Source organism: Acinonyx jubatus, chromosome F2 (assembly GCF_027475565.1).
Source record: "Acinonyx jubatus isolate Ajub_Pintada_27869175 chromosome F2, VMU_Ajub_asm_v1.0, whole genome shotgun sequence".
In the NCBI taxonomy this organism is placed as follows: Eukaryota; Metazoa; Chordata; class Mammalia; order Carnivora; family Felidae; genus Acinonyx; species Acinonyx jubatus.
In genome coordinates this window covers 53,486,205-53,513,774 of record NC_069394.1, presented here as the reverse complement: position 1 = coordinate 53,513,774, position 27,570 = coordinate 53,486,205, and the positions used below count along the sequence as shown (strand labels likewise).

Genomic DNA, 27,570 nt, shown 5'->3' with positions numbered 1-27,570 from the left:
TTAGTCTTCTGGGAATTCAGAAGGGAAGAAAAAGGTACTAGCACAGAGGTTTCACAGTACAGTTAGTAATGATCGTGGATAAACTGGAGAGGCTAAAAAGTAGATACCTAACAATAAGAGAACGATTAAAACAAATTTGGTGCCGCGATTTAGTCAAATACTATTCAGTTATATGGAAAGTGTTTATAAAACAAAGGTAGGAGAACACAATTAACAAGTACAGACAGGAGATTTTTTAAAGATACTGCATAAGGCAGTTTGAGAATTATGGAAAAAATGCTCTCTTAAAATCTGAATATTATGAAATGTCATTTAAACAAATCAATGTTTATTTTTTAATTTTATTTAACATTTATTTTTGAGAGACTGAGAGAGAGCATGAGCAGGGGAGGGGCAGAGAGGGGGAGACACAGGATCTGAAGCAGGCCCCAGGCTCTGAGCTGTCAGCACAGAGCCTGACACCAGGGCTTGAACCCACGAACCGTGAGATGGTGACCTGAGCTGAAGTCCGACGCTTAGGAGCCACCCAGGCTCCTCAAACCAATGTTCAAAAGAGTTAGTAACTGTGTGGGGAAAAGGAGCCACGTCCTGTGTTTGCAGGGTTTGTCTCTACGATCTTATCAGACTTTAGAGTGAAGCAGATCCTGGAGGGTCTGTTCCAATACAGATGGGGGGGCCCCACCCCTAGCTTCTGTCCAGTAGGTCTGGGACCGTCCCAAGAATTTAGATTTTTAACAAGTTCCCCGGTGATGCTGACACTGCTGATGTGGAGAACACTGATAATCACTGTTCTGATCCATGAGAGTTAGTTACCAATTCAGAAGGCAGGGCATGAAGTCCCAGATCTGGGGTGCAGGGCCATTCTGAGCTTTTCCATGCTCACCTTTTCACTTATTTATTTATTTTTGTTTAACAGATCGTGTGCCAGGCACCCTTCTGAGAGCTTTACAATATTAAGGATTTTAATCCTATGAACACCTCTAAGGGGCTGGATCTTCAGTCAGCACTGGGGAACCAAAGAGCCCCTAGGGTCCCATTTGTGTGAGATCTGGGCTTTAAAAGGAGAAGAAATAACAAACTCAGCTACGGGGCTCCGTGTGTGGTGCTGTTTTTCCCCTGGGTTACCCTTTCCTCACAGGTCAGAACACTACTCCTTTTGGTCAGGGGTCAAGGTGATTACCTTCACGGTCCTTTGCAAGTTACCTGGTAAGCATGGTCGGTGTGCACGAGGTAGAGGGTGGTGGGAGCTGAGCGGCTCAAGGGCGTCATCAATTTCGTCTCAGTTTTGGCACAAGGAGCTTCTGTTCGGCTTGAATCTGGGATGGGGAAAGTAGGCGGTGAAGCCAGGGACTGAGAAGGTGAGACCGGGGCCAGGCTGCTCAGTCCATCTGCCACGGAGTCTGTGTTGAGCTTGATCTCAGTGTAGTAGAAGTCCTCTTCTCCATCACTGTAGTCGGAGTCCCCAACACGTCTAGAGTGAAGAAAGTGACAAGATTACACAAACCCCTCTGGCTTTCTTGCCTCGAAATCTTGCACATGCTGTTCCCCCTGTCTGGAATGCTTTTCCTCTGTCTTGTCTGCCTGGCAAACTCTGACTTACCCTTAACACTCAACTGTCCACTTGCAGGGAGGCCTTCTTGACCTCTTAAAACAATTCCTTCAATCAATCAAGTATTCAGCAATTTATTGAGAATCTATTATGTCCAGGCACTTTTCTAGGGTCTTCTGAAAGCAAGATGAACAAAGCACAGGCTATGATTTGATGGAACTTACATTCTAGTGGGAGAGGCAGACAAGAAACCCGGAGGGAGATGCACTTTGAATATGTCAGGTAGTGACAGAGCCCAGAAAGAAAAATTAAGCAGATTTAGTGTCCTTTAGTAGAGTAACTGATGAGGGGAAGGCATTCTTTTAAAGAGAGTGTTTGAAGGAAGTCTCCTGGAAGAGTGACATTTGAGCAGGGGCCTGAGTGACATCAGGGAGAAACCCTCACCAGAATGCATGGGAAAATCACACAGTGAAGACCAGCCACACGGCCCTGGGGTGGGCAGGTTCAGTGTTCTCCACAGAGGGCAGAGAGGCCAGCGGCTGGTGCTCCGGGCACCGGGGACAGTGAACAAAGGCAGGGGCAAGATCGCACAGGGTTTTGCAGCCCATGGAATGGCTTTGCATTTTATTCTCAGTGTGATAGAAGCCAGGGTGGGGGGCAGAGGGGAGGTTGTGAGGAACCTAAGTCACTTTTTAAAAAGATCACTCTAGCTGGGGTGCCTGGGTGGCTCAGTCCCTTGAGCATCCAATGTCACTTTAGGTCATGATCTCACGGTTGGTGAGTTTGAGTATGAGGCCATTGGTGAGTTTGAGGCCACTGATTGAGGTCCACATAAGGCTGTCCACTAGAAAGCCTGCTTTGGATTCTGTCTCCCTCTCTCTGCCCCTCCCCCTTTCTCTCTGCCCCTCTCTTGCTCACTCCCCCCCACATCAAAAATAATAAACATTTAAAAAAAAAGGATCACTCAGGTTAATGTATAGAGAATAGTGGACAGAGGGCAAGAGCAGGAGGCCAGAGAGGAGGCTGTTGTCACTAATAATCCAGATGAGCTTTGCAATATCTGGCGACCAGGTGGTGATGGAAGTGACCAGGAGTCAAATTTGGTTTGTATTTTGAAGGTTAGGAATCAGGACTTAACTCCTAACTGCTAGATCCTCTATGCTCCTGTTGAAGTGTATCCATTCTGTTTAATTCACTTTATTGAATGATTTGGCACATTTCTGTAATTTTTTTAAACCCTCGATCACTTCCCTAACACTGTGATTTCATTCCCCATGCATATTGATGTATCTGGCATAGAGTAGGTGCCTATTAAATGTTGAATGGATGAAGGTGATACTGTAGCACAGCGGTTATGAGCATGAATCCTGGAGTCAGATCTCCTGGGTTCAAATCCTGAAACCCTCTAGCTGTGTGTGGGATTCTGGCAGACTCCATGGCCCAGTGCTTCAGGCTCTTTACTGATAAAATGGGGATAGTCATAGTGCCTGCTTATTGTGAGGATTAGGCAAGTAAATATACAGGGCGCAGAAGTGTAAGTACTAAGTGCTTATTAAATTAAAATAAAGCTGACATTAGAAGGCTTCAATTTTTACTGTCGACCAGAAAAGTATCTTCTTGGTGCTTTCAAAATTCTCCCTGAGACACCAGAAATTGTACTCGTCCACAGAAAGTTTTGAGTAAAATAAAATAACTGTCCATAACCTTGGAAAAGATTTATCCGATTTGTCAACTTCTAGGGAAGCGGTATACACCCAGCAACCTAGTTCTATAGGACGGCCTCTGTCTACCTCCCTTCCATGAGGTATCCCCAAATTTCCTGAACATATCCACCAGTAGTAGATCACTGACTTGGAATCAACTTTTCCCCCCACTTGCAAGCCCTCTACAGAACCTAGAATAAAAATCTGCCCTTCACCTTGGCCTCTCCGCTCGGTCAGATCAGCGGCTTCTCTCGGCCTTGCCCCATCTCCACTGAGCTCTCGGGCTGAGGCGTCTGGGGAGGTGCCTCTGGGCTGCACCAGGTCTGGGAGGCCTTGGCTTTCTGACAAGCATACCATTAAAGACCCCAGAGAGTGGGCCCAAGAATGTGTGCCTGTTCTATTCCTGTCCCCACTTCCTTTCCAGTAAAGGGCAGGCCAAGTTGCTACTGGCTGCCGAGTGCTACTAATAGACACACGGGCCTGGGGGAAATTGTGTGTCCCACGCGGGGATAAATCAGGATCAGCCCCTGGTGTGCAAGAGTGGAGTGAGGTTTCAGAGAAAAACACTGTACTTCTTCTACTCTTGGTGTGCACCCCAGAAATATGGGACGGCATATATGTTTCGGGGGTGCTGTGGGATGCTCCCCTCCCTCCCTGCCATCCAACCTGCATTAAAACGATTCCATCATCCGGCATCACATAATTGAGCTCCTGGATTACGGCAAAGGTGATGTCCCTCTCCCAGGCCAGGAGAGAGCTTAGACTCAGGCTTCACAGACACAGACTGGCCCTAGCGTCCTGCCAACCCAGGCCCATTCCTGTGCAGCGGCTGGCGGGGTGGTGAATTCTAATTCATCAACGCAATTTTAAGAGCACGGAGTAAAAAGGGAATCCTAGGGAAGCAAATACAGTGGCTTCATTTTTAATTTTACCCACCATGAGAGCAGCCTGGGGACCCAAAGAAAAATCGTGAGATGCCACTCACAGTCTATAAATACGTCTATATGGCATGTGCTTCTGTGAGGTACATGAATTGAATTGGATTCAATTTTCTGGGCAGATGGACTTTAAAACAAATACCCTAGCTCCTGATTATAGCTTCGGGAAGTTTTTTTCTAAACCTTTAAATAACTCTGAGCTATTTACATTATGAGTTGTCCTGACAGTGAGGTTTGAGGGGAGACACTGCAGAATTTCCTTCCCTGGAGACTTCAGCAACAGGAATGAGGGCGTTCTGCCCTGCAGAGTTTCAGTGTGGTATTTCTTGGAGGGTGAAGCTGGACCCTCTGGTGAGGGGAGCAGAAGCCCGGCCTCGCTGCGCCACACACACGGCACTTGGTGATCTGTGCGCTGTGCCCTGGAAGGGCTTGGCGGTGTCCCCGATCATCAGCGCTACCCGTGAATGTGGTGGGTCCCTGCTCCTCTCCACAGTCACTGAGGGAACTCGCCTGCACAGAACAGCGCAATCACCTAAGAACCCACTTTGTTTTCTTTTTATACCACTTTTTTTTTTTATGGATGCTGCATTTCCTAAATTTATCCCTTGTTGGGCAAAGTGACTATAGTGTTTATTTCTCAACATTCATCTTGTTGAAAGGACTTCTTTGTCCAAGCACTTGGGGAGTTGGTCATGTGTTTCGATTTGTGTTGTGCACACTGACTATGACTTACGGCCTCCCGAGGTCCCTTCCAGGTCTGAGGTCCTTGGGCAGGAGACCCAGAGAATAAATGACAAGACTGCTGAAGGTCCACTGTCCCTCTGGTGTGACCCCTAATCTCTGCTGCTGGAAGCTTTGTGTTCTCCTTCCTTAGAAAGGTTTTTATGTAACACAAGGAAAAGCATAGATTGTACAAATAAAGGGCTTATTTGAGCAACAGAAAATGATGGAGCCAAGTCATCAGGTATCATGAGAACAGAAACCACAGCACTGATTGACACAGTGGTTCTTAACCTCTTTTAGTGTGTGTGTATGTGTGTGTGTGTGTGTGTGTGTATACACACACACACACACACACACACATATGTACTTCTCAGGCTCAAAGTCACCAATACTCTCCATTGGGGAAAAATGCACATTTGACAGTTTCAGTGGGTCCAATGAACCTACCCTACCCTAGTGTTTTATATTTTATAAGTCACTCTCAGGTACATTTTATTTTTTGACCCTTACCCATGACCTTGCTGGGCTGATATTACTATTAGCCTCATTTTCAGAGGGAACTGAGGCTCTGAGAAGTGACTTGCCTAAAATCACTTAGTAAGTAAATTAGGGACGCTTTGCAAGTTTAAAGCATTTTCTTTCCACTGTGCCACACAGGCCTATATTATCTAAGTGGCCCTCTCCACAGTGATTAGGAAGACCAACCAAGCCCAGTCTCTATTCCTGTGTTCAGAACTTTTAAGGAAGAGTGTGGTATATAATTTCTGAGTGCAGGGGGCCTTAGACTGAACTCCTGGAGACTACATCAGGCTCTGAAGGGAGGGTTGCCTTACCCAAGATGAATGGTCCTTATGTGTTTCTGGATACCTGCTGCGGTGCTCAGCACTTTCCCACAGTTTTTCCAGAGGCATTTGAACATCACCTTCATAGAATTCTATAAACAGGACAGAGTTACATTAAAATGATAACTAACCCATCAATATTTTCTTTCTTTCATCTCAACACATTCCCCACCCCCCTTCATTAGAAAAGTAACAACTTCCCATCACCTTTATTCTAACTCGGCGCACCATTCTAGGAACCACCATGCCCCCAAAGCTGGTGAGGATCTTGGTGACTTCAGACATTTTCCTGCATCCTTGACAGATACCAAGCTCCCCTGAATATTTAGTTCGGTTTCATTAAGGTGGTCACAGTGGTGTTAATGACTGTATCTAACATTAATTGAGCACTTACCATGTGCCAAGTGCTGTTAAAAAGAGTATCTCATTTAATACTAAGACATGGATAGCCTTATAACCAGCATTTTATAGATTCACAGAGAGCTTCAGTAAATTGTGTCCAGTCAATAAATCAGCTCCTAGCAAAGCTGGGAATCCAGCGAGTTCAGCTCCAGGAACTGTCCTTTCCACTAGGGCACAATGCCACCTTCTTGTACAAGGGTCTCAGCATTTTCCCAAAATAGTCCAGCACAGTGATTGAGAGCACTGATTTGGGATTTACTTTCTCAAGCCCTTAGTTTCCTTATTTTATCAAGTAGGAACAATAATAGTACCTGTCTCATAGGGTTATTATGGGATTAAATGAGGTCATGAAAGTGAATCATTTAGCACAACATCAACAGGAATAATCATTCAACCAATGACAGTTGTTATGGTGTTATGATTATGCTTCCTGAAATGAATTTGACAGGAAATTAGTTTTCTCCTGAGAGGGCCCTGGTCATTGGGATGCTGCCGCTTTGCTGATTATTCCCATGGCCATGGTGACAGTCACTTCTGTGTGCTCATCAAGCCCCGTTTCCTTTTCCTCCTGGGCACACAGCTAGACCTCATTTCCCAGCCTCCCTTGCAGTCAGGTGGAGTCATGTGACTGAATCAGGACCAATGGGATACTGGCAAAAGTGCTGCATATTCCTCCAGTGCCATCCGAGCACAGGCTGCTGACCAGATGCAGAGGACACTTGAGGCCTGGGGGACAGCAGAACCACTCGATCAGGGGTCCTTAAATTTCTCTTTGCTATGAACCCTTTTGGCAACCTCATTAAACCTATGGGCCCCTTCTCAAAGCAGCATTTTTTAACACTTAAAACGTAGAATTACAAAGAAGAGCCAGCAGAGTGAAATACAGTTACCAAAATATGAAAAGTATTTTGTGATATGGAACTGTATGTGCTCTTTACGTACCATATTAAATAACAAGATCTTGAGGTGAGTCTAATAGCTACCATAATTTCAAAGTGGTGTTAAGCTTAAATGATATTTCATGATGTCTCCTAAAATTATCATGTGATATGAAAACATCTATGATTTCTATTGGTAGTAAAGTCACAGGCGGCATTAATACTGTGGTTGGATGCCATCAGTCATAACTGCAGGAAATGCTGAATTATAGTTAAGAGGTCAATGACGATAAAGATACACTTTTCCCCCCACTCCAAGTTCCCAGACCCCCTGAATTCTGCCCACCCTTCTGGGCACTTACAGACTCCAAGTTAAGAACCCCTGCATTAGGAGGAAGGAGCGTGGGTCCCTAGAGGACCATGGGGAACAGAGACACTCCGTTCACCACTCCCACTGAGCTGATTGGACCGTGACACACAAAATAAATAAACCTTTATGGTGTTAAGCCACTGAGGTTTGGAAATAGGCTGTTCCAACAGGAAGCCTACCCTTACCAATAAACACAGTAGTGGTGGTACCTTTCCTGAACTGATGAAATTGATGTAGACTTGTTTAGGAGTCCAGCAGGATTTCTGCCGTCAAGTCCTTGTGGGGCCCACCAGTGTTCGCCCTGTTCTGTGAGCAATCACTTACACATTTAGAAGATGACTTATTCAGGTATTACTGATGGGATTAGTATCCTGATCCAGACAGCCACCCTCACGGAAGACTTTTTCTGTTTCTCAGTTGAGAAGACACTTGGAAATTTCCAGAACTGAGGACGATTCTGTGTGTTGGGGACTGGCCACTTTCAGCATGGCAAGTAGAGGACAAATCACAGCAGCCCACGGCTGCAGTCCGCTAGAGCAGAAGAGCAGCAGCACGAGAAGCCCGCTCTCCCTGTGGGCGTTGTGACCCAGGCGCCCGCTGTGTCCCAGAGGCTGCTCCCAGGGGGCTGGCATTCATGGCGCAGCAACCCAGCCACTCCTGTCTTGGCACTGGGGCCCCACATGCAGTGCGGGGGTGCTCACAGTGGGAATGGGCAGGGCTGAGCTACGGAGGAGCTGAAGCTACAGAGAGGTGGAGCTGGGGCTGAAGAGGGGCCTGAAGGAAGCTGAGAAGCAAATGCATACTTAGGAGACTTTATTGTTATTTTTTACAAGTTTGTTTATTTATTTTGAGAGAGAGAAAGAGCGTGAGCAGGGGAGGGACAGAGAGAGAGGGACAGAGAGAATCCCAAGCAGGTTCTGACACCAATGTGCACGGACACAGATGTGGGGCTGGAACTCACGAACTGTGAGATCGTGACCTGATCCCAAATCAAGAGTGGACACCTAACCGACTAAGCGACCCAGATGCCGCTAAAAGGGAGGGTATTAAAGATGACTTCCATAGCTAGGCAAATTGTTGTTCTGTTTTGAGTATGTTAACTTAGAGATACCTACTATAGATCAAGAGAAGGTGGCAAGTAGGACACTGGACATATGAGCCTGGAACTTAGGGAAAGTCAGGGTGAGAGATACAAATTTGGATTTGGAGTCAGCAGCCAAAGGATCACTTAAAACTCAGGTCTGGATGAGATCATCTAGGCAAAAATGAAGGTAGAGATAATTAGAAGGCCCAGGACTTTACAGCATCCGGTATTTCTTATTGGAGATAGAGCAGGAGCAGAAAGAGAGAGAGAGAGGGAGAATCAAGACAGTGTGGTATTACTGCACAGTCCGAAGACTGTTCAAGAAGGAAGATGTGGCCAACTGTGTTGAACAAGGACTGGGAAGAGTCCTGTGGATTCGATACATGGAGGCTGTCAGTGGCCTAGACAAGAGCAGGTTTCTCAGAGTAGTGGGATGAAGTCCAACTGCCATGGCTGGAGAATAAGTGGGATTTAAAGAAGTGGAGAGAGGGGTGCCTGAGCGGCTCAGTTGATTGAGCATCTGACTCTTGATTTCAGCTCAGGTCATGATGCCAGGGTTGTGGGATCAAGCCCTGCACTGGGCTCCACAAGGAGCGTGGAGCCTGCTTAATATTCTCTCTCTCTGCCCCCCTCTCCTGCTCGTGCTTTCTCTAAAATAAAAATACACTTAAAAATAATAAAGAAGTAAAGAGAGTAAGTGCCACCTTTTCAAGAAACGTGGCTGATATGAGAGCAGTAAACGGAGAGCTTGTAAAAATGAGTCATACTAAATTGAGTTTTTATGTTGATGGGCACAGTTGCAAAGGAAGGAGGGACAGACAATGTAGTCGAGATGCGGGGGATAACTACAGGGTGAGATCCTGAAAAAGAAAGAGGATTCAGCATTAGCAACCCCTCGCACAGTGGTAGGGTTGCCCTGAAAAGAAAGACCAAGTGATGGATGTAGATTCAGTTAGTTTGCTGATTAAAAAAAAAAAAAAAAAGCATTCCTGTCTGAATGCTTCTAATTTTTCAGTGAGGTAGGAAGTGAGGTCAAATCTAAGGGCAAAGTGGGGAGGCTGTGTGAGAGCAGACGAGGCTGAAATGGCTGCTTTAGAGACTGGGAAAGGACCAGGCAAGGCATGTGATACTATTTTCATTTTCATGGGGGGAAGCAAGAATCCAAAAAGTTAGGAAACTTACCCAGAGTCCTTTGATGGTTCCACCAATTGGTCAGTTAGATAAAGGCTTTCGTAATTAATGTAATAGTATTGTGCAACATACAGATCCAAATTCCTTCTGCATATTAGGAATTATTTTAAAGGTTCAAATTGCTGATTGTTTTAGGAAATGACTATCACTCTGGTATTTGTATGCCACAACAAGTATTATTTATAAGATTGCTGTTCCCAGTACTTGCTGTAATATGTCAAACACTTTTTTTTCCTTTTAGAGAGAGAGAAGGAGCATGAACAGGGGAGAGGGGCAGAGGTGGGGGGGAAGGGGAGGGGAGGGGGAGGGAAGGAAGGGGAGGGGGAGGGGAGGGGAAGGGAGGAGAGGGGAGGGGAGGGGAAGGGAGGGGAGGGGAAGGGAGGGGAGGGGAGGGGAAGGGAGGAGAGGGGAGGGAAGGGCAGGGGAGAGAGGGGAGGGGAGGAGAGGGGAGGAGAGGAGAGGAAGCAGGCTCCATGCCCAAGGCGGAGCCCAACACAGGGCTCAATGCCGTGACCCTGGGATCATGAACTGAGCCAAAATCAAGAGTTGCATGTTCAACCAACTGAGCCACCCAGGTGCCCCAAACACTTGTTTTTTTTTTTTTTTTTTTTTAATTGATAAGCAGTAAAGCTTAATACAAATTGTAGAAAAATAAATATCATTGGTATAATTCCTTTCCTTAGTCAGGAGGAAACAGCTGATACAGAGATCAAATCCAAAAATTACAATGGAGGTGACCAATATCCTTTCTAAATTCCTCAGAATTAGGATAACCACCAATTACAACTGTTTTGAGTATCATCTCCTCAATTAGATTCTCACTTTTTGGGTCTCTGGTATGGGCTCCCCAGGAATCAGTTGCCCAAAGAAAATTAGGTAATGCATATGAAAAATGATCAACTTTGCTTCCTCCTTGTTTTGTTCTTTTGCTGGGTTTCTAAGAGAAACGCTGGGGATAGGCCAGTTTTTATCACGTAAGCTCTCTGAGAGTAGGAGCCATGACTTCTTGCCCAACACTCTACTCCTGTGCCTAGCATAACTTATTAATTAGTATTGGCTGTGCTGAATCTTGGGAAAGTTGCATTTTGGGGCCCATGGCAATGAGCCGTATTTGAGACATCTTAATTTACTTAACCATTTTCGAAGCTACTAGTAAATACTCTATGTTCAAAGAATGTTTGTCCAAAAGATCATTATTCTGTGAAATCCCAGAAGATTTCCCAGTGTGATTACCACCTGATGATCTTATCTGGCTGTAAATTAACTTCTTAGCACAGGCCCATGGCAGGCATGGTGCACACTGAATTATAGATGGTTTTCTCTTCACTCCATATAGTAATTTTTTCTTCCAGACTTACACACCCTGCAATGCTAGGTACTCAAGGAAGGTCTAAGTTCACCAGAAGAAAACAGAAAATGTGCAGCAGGAAAAATGATTGTCTAATTTACAATGATTTGGGTCATTAGCATAAGCAATTGGGAGGACTTTATGCAGTATTATACTCCAGAAGCATAGAGAAAGTTCCTGCTGATTTGCAAGGTGGTTACAAACGCAAACTCAGAAACATAATTACACATAGTGGGGAGACCTTTAACTGGGTTTTGGGAGGGGGCAACCCCAAACTCCTTCACAGAGGGAAAGCCCTGATTTCTCTTCTACCTCTTCTTTTTGGCATTTCCTTTGAATGACATCTTTCATTCATTATCCCATTTTATCCCAACCTGCCAGAACTGTGCCCTCATAATTTACCCATGCACAGATATTTGCTATCTCTAAATTTAAGAGCAATACAGATGAAGCTTTGAAAACATCTATCGTTTTGACCCAATTATCAACTTTTAGGGGCTCTATCCTAAGAAAGTCATTTGAAACGTCTCCAAAGACGTGTATAAAGATGCTCACGGCACTGATTTTTAGACCAGCGAGAAATCAGAAATAATGTCAAGATTGCTGAGGGGATGATCAGATGACTGGTTAAATTAATTCCATATAACTGAATATTAAGGAGCCTTAAAAATGAAGTTGTAAGAAAAACTTCTTTGATGTGAAAAAACAAGCTCCTAGTGCAGGCCCACACCACCCTCCACCCTCCACCCTGCTCAGTGCCTGGAGGCTGACCCTCATCAGCGGGTACCCTGGCCAACCGGTTTCTGGTTGAGTCTGGCCAATGGAAGGACTGACAGAAGGCGGGCAAGCAAGGGAAGAGACTGAAAGGCAAGAGGGTATGGATTCCCTCAACTTCCTGTCTGCCTGGCCACAGGTGGGCAGTGGCTCCATTTCTTCTCCAAAAACTAACACTTCTGTTGGTATTTTCAGAGTTTTGGTAACCCCCTGGGTTCTGGAAACCTCTCTGTTTATTTGCCTCTTCAGGCTTAGGGGTGGTAATGTTGTTAGCTTTTGGGGTAACTTCTCCTGATGTCTCTGAACCCTGTCTACACCTTTGTCAATAGCTTCTTCATTAAACTCTTCTCAATTGTTCCACTTGAGTACAGCACCTGTTTTCTGCCCGAACCTTGACTGATACAGGGGAAAAGCAGCTCATAAAAGTATCTGAACATTATCTTTTTTGAGGAGAGGATATGTCCTGCAAATAAAAATGTACTACACCATGGTGGAAATATTGGGGAGGGGGATCTTATTTTTACATTAATCTGCAAATGTAAAAATTATCCTACTTTTAATTTTTGAAAGTTATTTATTTAAAAATGGAGTCACCCTATCACACTTGCTTGACTAATTTGGGAGAATAACAGTATATTAAAAGGATATCTCAACTTGAATGAAATCAAGTGGCTTCTCTCTACGTAGGTGAAGGATGTGCTTGTGTCAAACCATGGGGCCCCTTAAATAGTGGGTAAGTACTTTTCAAAGTCCCCTAACGACATCCAATGGAAACAAATCCTTTGTCTACAAACAGACTACTCACTGTTACATGAAAAGAAAAAACAAGCCATGGGAGGAGGAGGACAGGAAAAAATAGCTAAGTAAACGTCACCCAAGTTGCCACATGGGTCCTAGCTCTCCCAAGGAGGCCAAAGCAAGCAAAGCTGGGGCAATCGCAGGGCCGAGTCTGAACGTGCCCTTCAGTGCTTCTGCCCTAGCTGCCCCTCGCAGCTCTAACAGAAAGACGTTCACAGAGGAGGATGTCCGAGGGAGACGAGGCCACCCTTGTCTGGGAACCACACTGTGCTAGGGTCTTCCATACATGTGCCTAGTTTCACACTCACAACAACCCCACAGGAGTGAAGCTCTCAGCGGTTACAGGCAGACTCCTGGGATCTCAAACACGCCCGATGTGAGCTCCTCAGCAGCTTCCAGGAAAGCTCTTCAGAATCACCCAACTTTGGTGCAGTAGGCTATGAAGGCTGGAGACAGCTTCCTGGAGATGTGTGACCTTCGCAGCGGTTTCCAGACTGTCTCGAACGCCAGCTGCTTTGGGGCGACAGGCTGAGATCTCTGGCCAAGGCTTCCCTCATCTTTTCCCTGCTTGCCCTTCCCATGGCAAGGCTCAACCCTGCTTTTGAATTTTTTCGTATCTGGAATACATGGAATGGCTTCTGTTTTCCTGAAGAAACCCAGACTGGTCCACGGGACTGACAAGATGACTGCTGAAGGTCACCTTCAGGTCCAAGAGTGGAAACATGGCTGAGTTTTGAAGTATTACATTATACGTCTAGGGATAATAAGTTCAATGAAAGTTATGTTCCAGGAGATACATGAACATCACTTTACTGTCCGCTTTACCACACAGCAGCCTGGGGTTAATACCAAGTTGCTTTTTCTGAGAGAAAAGTGTGAAGATCCTTGGGTATGTTTCATATGGCGATTGAGGTGTTATGTGTAGGTGTACGTGTGTGTATGTGTGTGCACGTGCATGTGCACGTCTGTGTGTGTGTGTTGGGGGTGGACATTGATACATCTAAGCCTCCCCAGAGAGGACCAGGGTCCTTGATGGAAGGGGAGCATGCAATTATTCTGTATACCTGAGTTTGCTGTGTTATACCTGTCTCCCTAGCCTGCCTCACGTGGGAGGGACGCACACTGCTTGGCAGAGGCTCCAATGGCTCTTTGGGGACTAAGAGGTCCACTCAACAGCTTCCAAAAGACTGGCAAGGGAACAGACATATTTAAAAATTCACTACCTACCTAGAAACTGGTAAGGGTTCCAGTTCTTTCCTTTATTGGGAAAGCAGCCTTATACACATCACCTCAGCTTCAGGGCTTTATTTATTTGTACGACAGGAGGACTGAAGAAGTAATCTGTGTGTGTGAGGTTAATGCGAAGTGATGGGTGAATTCAAATGTATACCAAATGTGGATCAAACATCTCCCATCCACAGGCACTGCTTATAGATGCTGTGATGACAAATAAAATTTAAAAATAAGAAAAAGATTTCTTCTAATGGAATAATAGAGAATGCATTCTTTTGTGTCAGGCTATTTTACCTCAGCATAATGTTTTTGAGATCTGCCCACTGTTTCACGTATCAGTAGTTTATTTCCTTTTGTTGTGGTGTAGTATTCTGTTGAATGAATATACCACAATTTGCTTATCCATTTACCTCTTTATGGACATGCGGGTTGTTTGCAGCATGGGGTGATAATGAATGAAACTGCTATGAACCATAAGTCTGCAAGTCTTTTTGTGGACATATGTTTTCTTATCTCTTAGGTAAATATCGAGGAGTGGAATTGCCGGGTCACATGGTAAGCGTCTATTTAAATTTATAAGAAACTGCCAAACTGTTTTACAAAGTGATTGCACCATTTTACATTCCCACCAGAGATGAATGAGAGTTCCTGTTGCCAACACGTGGGATTTTTGTACACTACAAAGCACACACTGTAGGATTCCATCTACCTGGAAAGTCTGCAATGTGCGAAATGGACCTATAGTGACAGAAGTCAGGTCACTAACTGGCTGCCTGTTTTTGCAGGTGTCGTGAGGGGCATCTGAGTTCAGAGGGGCATGAGGAGTGCTGAACTACTGGCCTGATTACAGTGGGGGTCACCCAGGTGGAGAAATTAGTCAAAACTCACTGCACTGTATACTTAAAATGGGTTCATTTTATTGAGTGGCGATTATACCGAAATAAAGTTGATTTCAAATAAGATTTGTAGAACAACGACAAAAGCATTCATGAGTTAACAAAAATCTGTACCCATGATCTGTTTTCTCAATCAGTGGCTTATAAAAGCGCACCTCATCCTTAGGAGAATTTGTACATATCTGGATGTGTTCAAGCAGTCCTGTAACTTGGAAAGGTTGTGGGGGGTGATTTCTGAAGTCCTTCGAGGTCCAATACTCCGGATCTTCTGTACTGCGTGGTAGATTATTCTGAGGTCCTATCACTAAAGTGCCTAGATCTCACTCTTCTGTGTGCTGATTCTCTCCGTGGCCAATCGGCTCCCCTGATCTGGCTGGCGATGCTGTGTCATCACCATGAAATCCGTACGGTGTGACCCCGAGCTGCTTTTCTTAGCACCGCCCTCCCCAGCAGTTCTAACAGATGGGTCTATTTCTGGAACAGTGGTTCTTCTTGCAGAAGGCACTCTCTGCTCAGAATTAGTGGGCTAGGAATTAAGTCAGCGCAGAGACTGGGAACAGCTTATGCGTGAGGGCTTTACGCATTTGTTTTCTTTTCAGAGCAGTCATTCACAATTTAAAGTGACTCACTGCTTTTTTAGTTCTGAAAGACTGAAAATGCAGAGTGGAGCAAGTGATTAATTCATTGTTTACTACTCGCAAAACTATTGCTGGAGCACCTTATGATCACTCAGCACTTTTTTCTCTGACTTGGGATTCTCCCTAGTCCCCGGGTAAGATGGTTCGTGGTCAAGACACTTGTAAAATCAATGAGAATAATGAAGGCTGGAATGTAGTTATTGTCTTTGAGTTGCTGCTGATGTTCTGAAATGTGGAGTCCTGAGTCAGGTTTCCTTGTATGGCCCCTGATGTCTGCCCCTGTCGCTGTTGTCCTCACCCCTCACCTGAACGTAGGCTGGCCTCTCCCATTAACCCTAAATAAGTCCAAGGTGGCTGAAGTGGCTGAGGGATCCAGTGTCTTGAGCTGCAGCAATACTGATATAGTCAATGTGGGGACAGGATGGAGAATGGAGGTGAGCACCCCCTTCTCTCCACACCCACGCTTCTCAAATTTCTATTCAGTCAGTTGTCAAATGGGTAGAAAGGAAAGCAAAGTATTAGCAGCCAGCATGAACAATATGTTCAATATGAACAATAATGTTCATATAATCCTCAGAACAACCTCATCAGTGGGGTGCTATCATTATCCATATTTTACAAATGAGGAAACCATGGCTTAGAGAAATCAAGCGACTTGCTCAATACATAAGTATTGAGCTGGGGTGCTAATTCCAGAGCCCGGACTTTCTTATCCTGTTTAGGGATGGACAAACTTAGAATCTGACAGAATTAGGGACCTGACATGGAAAAAAGCATATTCATAAGTAGTTATCAGCACTTCTTGATTTTCTAGAGGTCTTCTGGGATTGATGGTAAACTATAGAGACTGTTTTCTCCCAGGCTCCCAGAGTGTCGGTAGTTAGGGTCACTGCATCACCTTGTGGTCATGACCGGAACTGCATGTCCCCTGTAGTCTGGGTCCTGGCTTTTCTCTGAGCATGGAAGAACTGCCTGTCTGTTCGTCTGAAATCCCAGAGAAAAAATTCTGCTAGCACTGGGCTTGAGGTAGTTGGTTGGCTGATCTCCAGAGCCAGGAGAAAGAAGGCTTTCATTTCTGTTTCTCCCATTTCCAATACCTTGGCTAAAGGTCCTCTTAAGAGCGATGGGTACTTCATTCAGGAAGTAGTGGGCTGTGGCAGACAGCCTGGAGTTCTGTTCTCTGCCCTTGGATTTCTCTCTGGATCCTTTGCACCCCAATCCCACCCTGCCAAATAACGCTGGCTGTAGCTGCATCTGATTATTTTCTTTCCGTGTTATTCTCCTCTGTGGGCAGAGGGAAATGTGGATTCCTTGAATTTGCTTCCAAAATTTCATCTTGGCTATTTCAGCTAGGCTGATCTTATCTCTGCCACGTTATAAGCTACAGGACCTTGGGCAATTCATGTAACCTTAGTGAGCCTCTTCTGCAGAATGGGGATACAACTATGCCAAGGTATAGCATAGTTGTTAAACTGCTAAAAACATGTTAAAAGCATGTTGTAAATTGTAACTAAATATGCAAATGCATTTGTTACCAGCAAATGTTTCTCCATCACTGCTGACAGTAAAAGATAATGCCTTGTCTAGGCAGCACATCTCATACTCTCTTCCTCCTTCCGTAGGAGGAACATGGATCACCTTAAGAGGTCAGAGTGAGATGTCCATGTGTGGGAGACATAGGAGAAGAGATGAGAGAGCTTTCATAAGGAGGAGAAAGATCAGGACCTCTGCTTCATAATCCCATCTAGGGAATGTTGCTTCCCCCTTTGTATAGGGTCTAAAAATGTCTGTTATAATGATGCTACATTCCAGTACATGGGGTTTTAGGGCTTGTACATCCTTTCTACTTATGGTCACATTTAATCTTCATGATTATCCTGAGAGAGGTTTGATAGTACCTGTTTGCCTGGTTTATAAGTGAAGAAGCTGATAATCAAAAGGGATACAGGATCTTCTTAAGTTCTCAGGGTGGCCAAGTTGAGTTTAGGATGTGGATCTTGATTTCTGTTCAGTGCTCCTTCGTTTACCACTTACCATGTTATCTCTTTACAACATAGAACAGGAGCCTCCAAACTTTTTAAACCATGAGCCACAGTAAGAGGTAAATTTTTGTACATTACCCAGGTAAGTGCATAATTGAAACAAAAACATCAAGAAACCACACTTACCCTGATTGAGTACAATGCATCCTATTCTGTCCTATTCATTAAAGAAGTGCTATTCACAGCTCATTAAATTGACTCATAACCCACTAGTGGATTGAAACCTGCAGTGTGGAAAATACTGATCTAGAAGGTTCTCAATCCCCACAAGACATATGACCATCACAACTGCCCATGGTCTTAAATGGATATGATGCATCTCACCAACTAGAACATAGTGTCTAATGGATTATGCAAATTAACTCTTAGAAATCTTTAAAGGATTTTAAAAGCTCTAAAACAACCGCATCACAGTTACCGTGTTTCTACCACATTATGACCACAGCATTTTTCACCCCAAGTCATTATTGCCTCTTTACACATCAGTGTCCACCCACCCAGCATCCAATCTTAATGGAAGTGGCTGCGTCTCAATCTCAAGACATTGTGCTGGTTCACTTAATAAATACAAAAATAAGCAGCAACCATCCCACATTCTCATTACACTATTCAAAGTAACTTTAAGTTATAAAAAGGCAACGTCTATGTAAGATCCCTGATTTAAAAGTTAGTGATGGTGAGCTTCAGCCAGCAGGGGGTACTCCTCTGGGCAAATCCAGGCTCTGATTAGCTGGAAAAGTCAGAAAGAAAGAAGGAAGAATATGGCTTTTATTCATGTGTTTTTTTCCAACTACCCCGTATACTGCAGAGTGGGTCTTCAAATGAAGCCACTTTGTAATGAAGCTTTTTTGCTCTTTTCCTTTGGTGACTTGACTATCCCCTAATTTAGTAGAAGCTGACAGACCTTAAGTACAAATGTGGCCAGTGCAACTTAATGTAATGCAAGAGTGAATTTGGCTGGTGTGGCTCCATGAGAGACGAAAGGCTGGGGCAGGCTTTCAGCAGCGCACCTTATGAGGCGGGGGTTCCCGGGCCAGGAGTCCTTGCCACAATGCCAAGACCTGCTTGATGGGAGCCACAACTACATACTCAGGTGACCCCAGAGAGAAAGTCTGTGCAGCCTGAAGCACAGACCTGCAGGCTTTGGGTCCAACTTGCCCGCAGGTTCCCCCGATACAAGTGCCAGCCTGTCTCCCTGACTAGTCGAGTGAAGACTCAGTCCCTGGGGCCCCACAGGATGCTGGAGCCACTCCAGCCTTCCCCCTCCACCTAGGGGACTTGTATGTAAAACAGCAACTCTCCATGCCACTGCCCCTGGGAAGGACAGGAGACCACATGAATGCCCTGTTCTCTGGGTAGAGAGAGAGGCTGTACAACCTCTACTGTTACACATGCTGAATGATGCTGAGAGAGAAGCAGGGAGGGACAGTTGGACCGATGCCATCTCTTTGTTTTGCTCTTTGGAATGAATTGGGGGAAAAAAACAGGTTGCATTGCAGTACTCGGGGCTTTGCTTTGGATTTTTGTTTGTGAATAGTCATTAATAAGGAAGCTACCAATGACAAATTAAAATACCAACATATCAAGTAACAATTTCACATTTATACGGCGATTTAAAAAATAACGTTAAAGTGTTTTCTAGATGTAGCAGTAGCATTGCTCTATTCTATGAAATAGCAATACTTTTCAAAAATTGTGAGTAAACATAATAATTTCAATGTATGTGAAGAAAATGAAAAGAATCTGAGCTTTAGGTCCAGGCAGACCTGTGTTTGAATGGCAGGTCTAGCCCTTTCTAACCTGCATGACAGCAGTGAGTTGATGCATAACCTCTCGCTCCTTAACCTTCTCGTATCAAAATGGGAATAGAATACTTACCAGCAGGACTGCTGTGAGGATTAAATGTAAGTATAATCAATTAATTAGGTCTCCTTTTTCACTTTTAATTTGGCAACTATATCATTTTTAGCATGTAGGTACGTACATAGGTTTATATGTCAGTTTGCACGTAAGTTTCAACCCGGTTTTATAAAAATTAGACGCAAAATAGTCTTCCCAACAACCCTTCAGGGCTTACGGAAGCAGGAAAGAGAAAATAGAGTATTACCTTTATTTTATACACACACACACACAAAAATAAGTCCCACGAAGAGTGAATCACCAAACCAAGCCTGAAGTGCAATCTGAAGCCTGTTGTTAATTCTTACACCACAGGATGGGGGGTGTGGGGGGGGGCATGTGTACTTAGAAAGAACATGTCAGTGATTTGATTATTTTTGTTTTTAATCCTGACCCTTAATTTACGTTGAAACGTCCACAGGATGGGGCTGGGGACACGTGTACTTGGAAGAAACGTATCAATGATGTGATCATTTTTGTTTTTAATCGTGATCCTTATTTTGAAACGTCAGAGAACGTCAGAGGGGAGCACGAGCTGTTTCTGTGGCTCCCAAGGGACGTGGGCAGCAGGAATGCAGAACAGCCACGCCAGGCTCACGCCCGCCCTTCGAAGGCGGCCGTTCCTGCAACCAAAACCCGAAAACGGCGTGGCCGACACCCACCTTTCTTTTCCTGGGAATGGGCTCGTCGAAGAGCAGGTTGCTGGCCTCCGCCTCGTCGATGCCGTCGTCGGGCTGCGGTTGCGGCTGCGGCGCGGGGCTGCGGAAGGGCTTGAAGCTGTCGGCCGACAGCGGCGGCGACGGCGTGGACGGGTTGGACTGGTCGCTGGGGGCGCTCCAGCTCCAGTAGCCGCTGCTGCTGCTGCTGGAAGGCACGCCTCCTCCCTCCTTCCAGGATCCGCTGAGGCCCTCTGTCCGTGCACACAAACACAGTGTCAGTGCTGTCAGCGCGAGCTGGCTGTGTTCCGGGCGGAACGTGGGGGGGGGTGGGGGGGGGAGCACGGGGGGGGGGGGGAGGGACCTCGATTCTATGCTCTTGAAAGCGCTTGCAGCCCACTCCATACTTTGCAACGGCTGCGTATGTAACATTTACTCAGAATCTCAAAAAAAAAAAAAAATCGCATCGTATTATAGTTGATAAACATTTCGCTATTTTAATCACATAACAGGTTTTTCTAACAGTTTTCTGACGTGTGTTGTTTTGTTCAACACTAGCTTCTCAGGATGACAGTGGAAATTATATGAAAATGAGAAAAAAATAAGATGTTCTTGTTCACTAAGTTTGGGGAGCCCTGTATGTATTTATTGACTACATTTCTAAGAAAGAAATCATTGGCACTGGTCTCCCCCCACCCCCATCCCCTATTTTAACTTTTTAAAAGGAATTTCTCATAGGTCTGTGGTCCTTGGATTACATGTATAGAAAAAGTTAGTCTAAGGTTTAAGAACCTAAGAGAATAATTTCTGGATAGTTACCTAAAGCCATCTACCTTATTTTAACAGCTGCTTATTATAACAAATGATAGTGCCTTACATTTGGTGAATGTTTTACATTTCACAGAACTCATTCACACAATCTCATGCATTCTCACAACATCTGTCTCTCAGAGTAAGGACTGTTATGCCTACTGTACAGATGGGGATCCTGAGGCACCAGGATGTTAAGTGACTTGCCACATGACTACTGTGTAACCCTGTGGGCATGAGGCCCAAACCCTGGTCTACCCATGGGTCTTTCTCCTTCATGCGTGTGGGCCCTGTGCTGTGAGCAGCCTCCTTTGTCTCCAGCAAAATGGAGATCAGAGGAGAATTTATTGGTAATGATTACTGGTAAGACTGGTGTTGAATTTTACCTTTCCACTCGTGGGGAAACATTATGAAATGTTTGCTAATGTAGAGAGATCTTTGCCCAGTTAGGATGTCTTTGGGCGGGGGGCGGCGGGGGGGGGGGGGCTCTTTTAATCACTGAAGATTTGCTTTACCTTTGAAGATACCCAATCTTAATTAGCACTTGCATAAATTCTACCTTCTTTTTAAAGGATAATTTCTGCTTCATATTTATATGCATTCTGAATATATTAAAACTATAGTCTAAGTACATGGGGGGAAGAATCTCAAAATGCCTCATTAAAATATGCTGCTAATGTCTGTGTAATTAGTAATGAAGGTAAACAGTAGACTAACATTCATGGAAAAATTTATTAACCACTTTCACATAATTATAGATTTCTAGCGTCTTCCTCAGCCAGGTCAAACAAAAAGTTCACTTCCGAGACTGAAGTTTGAAGTTGAAATGCCAGATGTAAGTTACCCATATCATTAAAGCAAGGCTCTAACAGAATCCAGTGGTCATTTATGCGGGCTCACACCTGGCCGGCCTCAACAAAACCAAATTAGCATCTCACCTCTGCAGTCTACACAGAGACTGATGTACTGACGGGACCCAAGTTGCCTGTAGAAAATAAGAAACCTCCATTCAGGACAACACGACTTCAAGAGGAGCCTAATGTAAGGCCTTAGTAATAGAACCTGGTGTGAGACACTTGCTTGGCAGGCTTATGGAGCTTATAAATACACTGCAGTAGGCACTTACAAAACAAAATACGTTCATGGTGCTAGATGTGTAATCATGCTCGCTGTGAGGAACTGAATTTATTTTGAGAATCAACTATGACTATAGTGTGGTTACCTTGCTTCGTGTCAGTGCCAAAAGTTAATCTGTTTACTTGTGAATGACCTTTAGAAACACTATTTAAACAGAAGGACAATGTGATATAGAATACAGAAATAGATTTTTCAGAAAAAAATCAGAACCAATTCAGAGTTTTCCTTTTTTGTTTGTTTTTTAAGAGGATCCTGTCTTCTTAAATAAGTATTTGCCCAAAATGCAGACATATATTGCTGGACTCTTACTCTCTTTGCAGACCCACATCCTGACAAAATGATTCTTCCCAGAAACAGAAAACAGTCACGACAGTTTATTTCTAAAAAATTTGGTAATTCCTTCATTATCATAAACTGCTCTCCTTTTTTAAGAATTTGCTTCCTGTTGTAGACTAAATGAGAGATAATAGACAATTTGGGATTATTAGTTGGGTAGTTATTTTTTAAATCATAATGAACACTGAATTACTTTCTTTATAACTATGCTAACAAAAGTTTTCATTGAAGAAGTGAACACTTTATTTTGATTCTAACCTTTTAATACAAAGGAACGTTAAAGATGTTCTCAATTAAAAAAGAATGCAATAAATGGTATTTGGTAAAAATGATGAATACATTAAAAATATACTTTTTCTCCGCTGAGGACTCCATGAAATTCTGCAATTCCTTTCTCCTATGATTGCTTTTGGGGGTGCCTTCAGTTTTGCTCTCACTGTACTCTTTCTTTAGTGGTGTTGCCAAGCTGAGAAAGGGAAGTCAGGATACCTATTTTCCAACATGCCCCGATCAGGTCATTTAATAGGGATGGTTAGGCTCATTTCAAGAGCACCTTATATCCCAGGTGGATTGGAGTAAGTTGTGGTCAGGACTCACCGGACGTTCAACATACTTATTTTAACACCTCCTGCTTAAAACCAAATTATGTGTGAACCATAGCTCAATCCCATAATTGACTAGACTGGCTTTTAAGAGAAGGTTTTCTCTTGCTGCAAAGTTTCATCCAGTGGTCTCAGTGGCTGACATTTCAGTGAACTGAAGTTTGAACTGAAATTCAGTCTGGCTTCCACCCAGGGGTTGTCCTCTATGAATAATCTTGCCAAAACCACCTGTGACCTTCTACTTGATGCAAAATTTAGTCCTTCTCATGGTTGACCTTTTGCAGCATCAGAGTCTCTCCCTGAAACACGCTTTTCCCTTGGCTTGCATGAAACCACACTCTCCTGGTTCTCCCTTACCTCTGTGGTAACCCGTCAGGCTCCCCTCAGGCTCTTTTCCCTCTGCTGGTCCCTTACTTGATGAAGGGCCTTACCATCCCCCTTAGCCATCCTCTCTTTACACTCTTTTTACACAACTCCCTCGAGGTGATCTCATCTCTTCGTATGGCTTCCCAGTTCCACACGGAAAGCCCAGGCCTCTGTCCTAGGTTGCACCCAAATCTCCATCAGACATGGACCCTTGAAAAATCCTCAGGTTCTGACTACTAAACATGTCTCAAACCAGACTTAGCATCATCTTCAGAAACCCCACGTCATGCTCAAACATTTGCCCATAGATCTATTTCTCTACTCTGTTCTATCTTGGGGAATGGGCCTCTTCTGGAAGCACACCAACTGCCGGGAAGTCACCCTCGCTGTTCCCTCTCCTTCATCCTCTCTGTCCATCACTCAGTCCTGTCGACTTTACCTTCTTCACATTTCTCATTTATGTCCTATTCATCCCTACTGTGACCACCAAGGCCCAGGACGCTCACACAGTTCTGTTTTTTGGTTTTGCCTGTAAACCCAATCATAACTTTCCAGTGCCCACATCATAGCTATCCTACAGCCTCAGATTAATGTCCAAACTCCTAGGCAGGAACACACAGCTCCTCTTGATAGATCTTGGGTCAAGCTTTCCCACTTCATTTCCCTCCTAATTTATCACACTGAATTATATGTGTCAATATTATATCATGACTAAGCAGATCTGGAATTAGAAAGATATGGAATAGAATTTCAGCCAGCTCTGCTGTTTAAACATCAGTTAATCCACATGTGCCTCAGTTTACTCATCTGTAAAACAGTGATAATAACATCTCATAGAGTTGTGAGAATTACATGATAAAAAGCAAGCTTAGTACTTGGCATTCAGTAAGTGCTTAATAAATGCTAGCCATTAATATGATAGTTTGTTTTTTTTCCCCAAAGGAACTGTACAATATGAATGATTATGAACACTGTTTTCAATGATTTATTCAAACCATCTAGCATGGTACCTAATAAATATATATTGAATAGTGAATGGACTACATACTTTTATTTAATTAATAGTTATTATTCTATTGGGACAATACTTTTTCAAAATATTTAATATTCAGAGTTCTTTGATCAAACTGCCTGTCCAATTGAACAGAAATAATGCTGGTGAAAATAACTTCATTGGACCAATCTCCATTTATCTAGGAAAAAAGGAACACAGGCACTGAAAGATATGTTCTGGACAGGTGATGGAGCTCAGTAAATGTGAGCTGAATGGATGGATGGATGGAGGGATGAGATGCTGTGAGGTCTCTGGGGAGATGAGCAGGAGGCTGATGTTGTGAGGTCTCCCTTTCTTCTACACATACTTCCCCTTGCTTTCTGCTAATGGGTGGCGGTTACTTGTTTATTGTGTTTGATAGGAACGGGAGCCCTCAAAGAGAGGCTCTGTTCTTGGTGTCAGGGGGCCCTTCCCTGTGCCCCAGACCCCAGGCTTACCATTTGGCCGCACAGGAGGGCTTCGAACCAAAGGGCTGGTGGACAAGCTGGTTAGTACCATTGCTGCTGTCACCTTGTCCATGTCCAGTTCCTCTGAAGATTTCCTGTCAAAAAGGGTGGGGGGGGGACACTGTTATCTGTGCTTACTCTGCCTACAATGGGCCACGTACCCCACAAGTACCATGTATCACATGCTACTACACACATTTGCTCCTTTAACTTATCCCCGTGAAAACCCAAAGGATTGTTAGCTTTATTGTACAGATCAGGAAGCTGAGGTCCGGAGGTTAAGTGATCCAGTCAAAATCCTATAGGATGAGGAAGAGAAGGATTCATTCATTGGATATTTATCTGACAAGTGTTTTATTGAGAGTGTAGGTTAGACCTATAACTACAGGTTAGACCTTATTCTAGGCACAGGTGACACACAGTGAACAACAGACAAGGCTGGTGGGGAGAAACACAATTATCAGTAAACAGAGAAAAGGGAAGAATAATTTCTGATAGTAACAAGTGCTATGAAGGGTATAAACAGGTTGGCGTGACAGTGACTGAGGGCGGTTGCACTCAGGGTGGTCAGGAAAGGTTTCTCTGAGGAGATGACATCTGAGGTGAAGTGTGAAGGGGGAGGGGTCAGTCCTAAGGAGGTAGGGACATGCCCTCCTAGCAGAAGGGACAGGAATGTGGCAGGAATGAGCGCCACATATTTGAAGAACCACCTACTTTGGGTGAGAAGGGGAGAGGGGTGCAAAGCTGGTCATGTGGAGTCCTGTGGCCATGGGAGCGACTTCAATTTTATTCTAAGTGGGAGGCGTTAAGCAGGCCTAGTGACACAATATGATTAAAAGTAACTACCTGAGCTACTATATGGAGAATGGACTTTAGGGAAGGCAGACCAGAAGCAGGGAGGCCAGTAGGAGAGACCTGCTAGGAGTCAAAACAAGAGGAAAAATAGCGGCTAGGACTAGGGTGGGGACAGTGGCAGGTAATCCGGCAGGACTGGCTCATGCACCGAGGGTGGGAAACGAGCAAAAGGGAGCAATCCAGGCTGGCTCCCAGGCTTTTGGCGTGAGCATTCACTAGAGCCATTTATTGAAGTAGGAGAGAGTGGAGGAGAAAGGCAATTAGAGGTATTTCAACTCCTGTGCTCTGCTATACTCTCCTAGAGGAAGGATAGGTCATAGGAGTAGTCACCATGCTGTTACAATGAAGAGCCACTGGTAATCATTCATTGAGATGGAGAGGTTACTCTGGTTCATTAATTCTGGCCGGTGAACCCCGAGTGAAGGTACCTGAGATAATGGTCATTGTGAACTGGAGTCAGCTTGTTGAAGCTTATTTCAATAAAGAAGTTAATATCAAGAGGCAAAGACTTACATAATACATTGACATCAGATAAATTGTGCCACCTCCTGAGAGATGAACATTTTCCATTTTCAAATTAGGGAACAGTTGAAGAAGTACAACAGAGGATTAATAAACCATACTGACAAATGAATGTCACGTTGGCAAATACGGCTTTCATTCAAGGGGTGCCGTATAATTTGTAACAGCGATGAACTCTCAGAGATTGAGACTTTATAGCATCACTTCACAATACACTGGGAAAAGAGACTCATAAATTGGAGAAAAATCAAAGTATCCCCAAAGTTAGGGGCTGCTTAATTTATTTCACCACGAGGTCATAAAAATCATTACAATTCGGCTCTCCAATGTCCACGATGACCCTGAATTACTAAACAAAGCTTACTCTTTCCATCCTAGGTGCCAAAAGAGGAGAATCTTTCAAATTTCCTTCTATAGTTCTTCTCAAAGCACCTTCCCCTCTTTCTTGGCAAATTGTTCTATCAAAAGACAAATTAGGTGTTTTTTTTTTTGTTTGTTTGTTTGTTTGTTTTTTACAGAGAATGGCAATTCAATGCTTCTAGAAAGCAAGCTTGAAAGTACACAGTGAAATTCACTTTGCAGGAGTTTTTAAGACAATTTCATACACTTACGGGGAAAAAAATGCTCATTCGTTTGACACACAATTAAAAGATTTTACAACATCCATAATTTACACGAGCCTCATACTTGGAAGGAAAGGTGATGCCAATGTCTTACAGAAACAAAGCTTCCTGAAACAGCACCAGAGAAAGAACTCAAAGTGCCTTAAGATAAATTTGAATGTGTTGTTGACTCTATCTTCCTATGTAGTCACAGGGGGAGGGAGTAATTGGAGGCCTTGAAGGAGACAGGTTTGCTCTACAACCTGCTGTCTAGACCTTGGGGTTCCCCTGCCGGTCTGCCCTCCCCAGAGCCCAACTGTCAGGATCACTCCATGCCAGTGGGGGGCACACAGGAGCAGGCTGCTGTCCTGTCTTTCAAGACTGGATTAGTGGAGAGGCTGACTTCTCTTTCCAACCGTCCGCCTTCTCTTTCTCTTAGTGACAAAAGGCTTGAGAACCAGGGTAAGCAGTATGAGCTTGGCACAGAGAAATGGCATGACTAGAGGGAGAAGTCCCCTTGCCCTCTGGGGCTTGCTATACAGTCAGGCCTTTCCCCCCACTTACATCTTCGTTTCAGGGACCTTTATTTTTCCTTCCTCAATCTGCTTTGTATCTTTTTGGATTTTTTTTTTTTTCACACCTAAGGCGAACATTTTGTTTTAGAGGTCTGACTGATAATTAACTCAATCAATTTTTTAAATATGAAGATCAACAGGGAATGTATCATTATAAAATACGCACTTGTTTTGCACTGCCGAAGTCTACGACTACATTTCAAAACAATTATTGAGTGTCATAAACTGGATTTCTGACCAAGAGTGAAGAGTAATAAACATTAGAACTATCCGAGCGTTTTTGTGTTTGTATTTCCTCTGG

At 44.2% G+C, this 27,570-nt stretch overlaps 1 protein-coding gene across 1 annotated transcript in view; it reads right to left on the bottom strand.

Annotated features, from left to right (window-relative positions):
* Positions 1-27,570, bottom strand: part of ZNF704 (zinc finger protein 704) — a 238,576-nt gene that overhangs the window by 23,938 nt on the left and 187,068 nt on the right. The window contains exons 3-6 of the mRNA XM_027064328.2: positions 24,707-24,810; positions 19,971-20,218; positions 5,747-5,847; positions 1,204-1,471 (exon numbers count right to left, since the gene is read on the bottom strand). Coding sequence (XP_026920129.1) covers positions 1,204-1,471; positions 5,747-5,847; positions 19,971-20,218; positions 24,707-24,810 — 721 coding nt within the window. The remainder of the gene's footprint in view (positions 1-1,203; positions 1,472-5,746; positions 5,848-19,970; positions 20,219-24,706; positions 24,811-27,570) is intronic.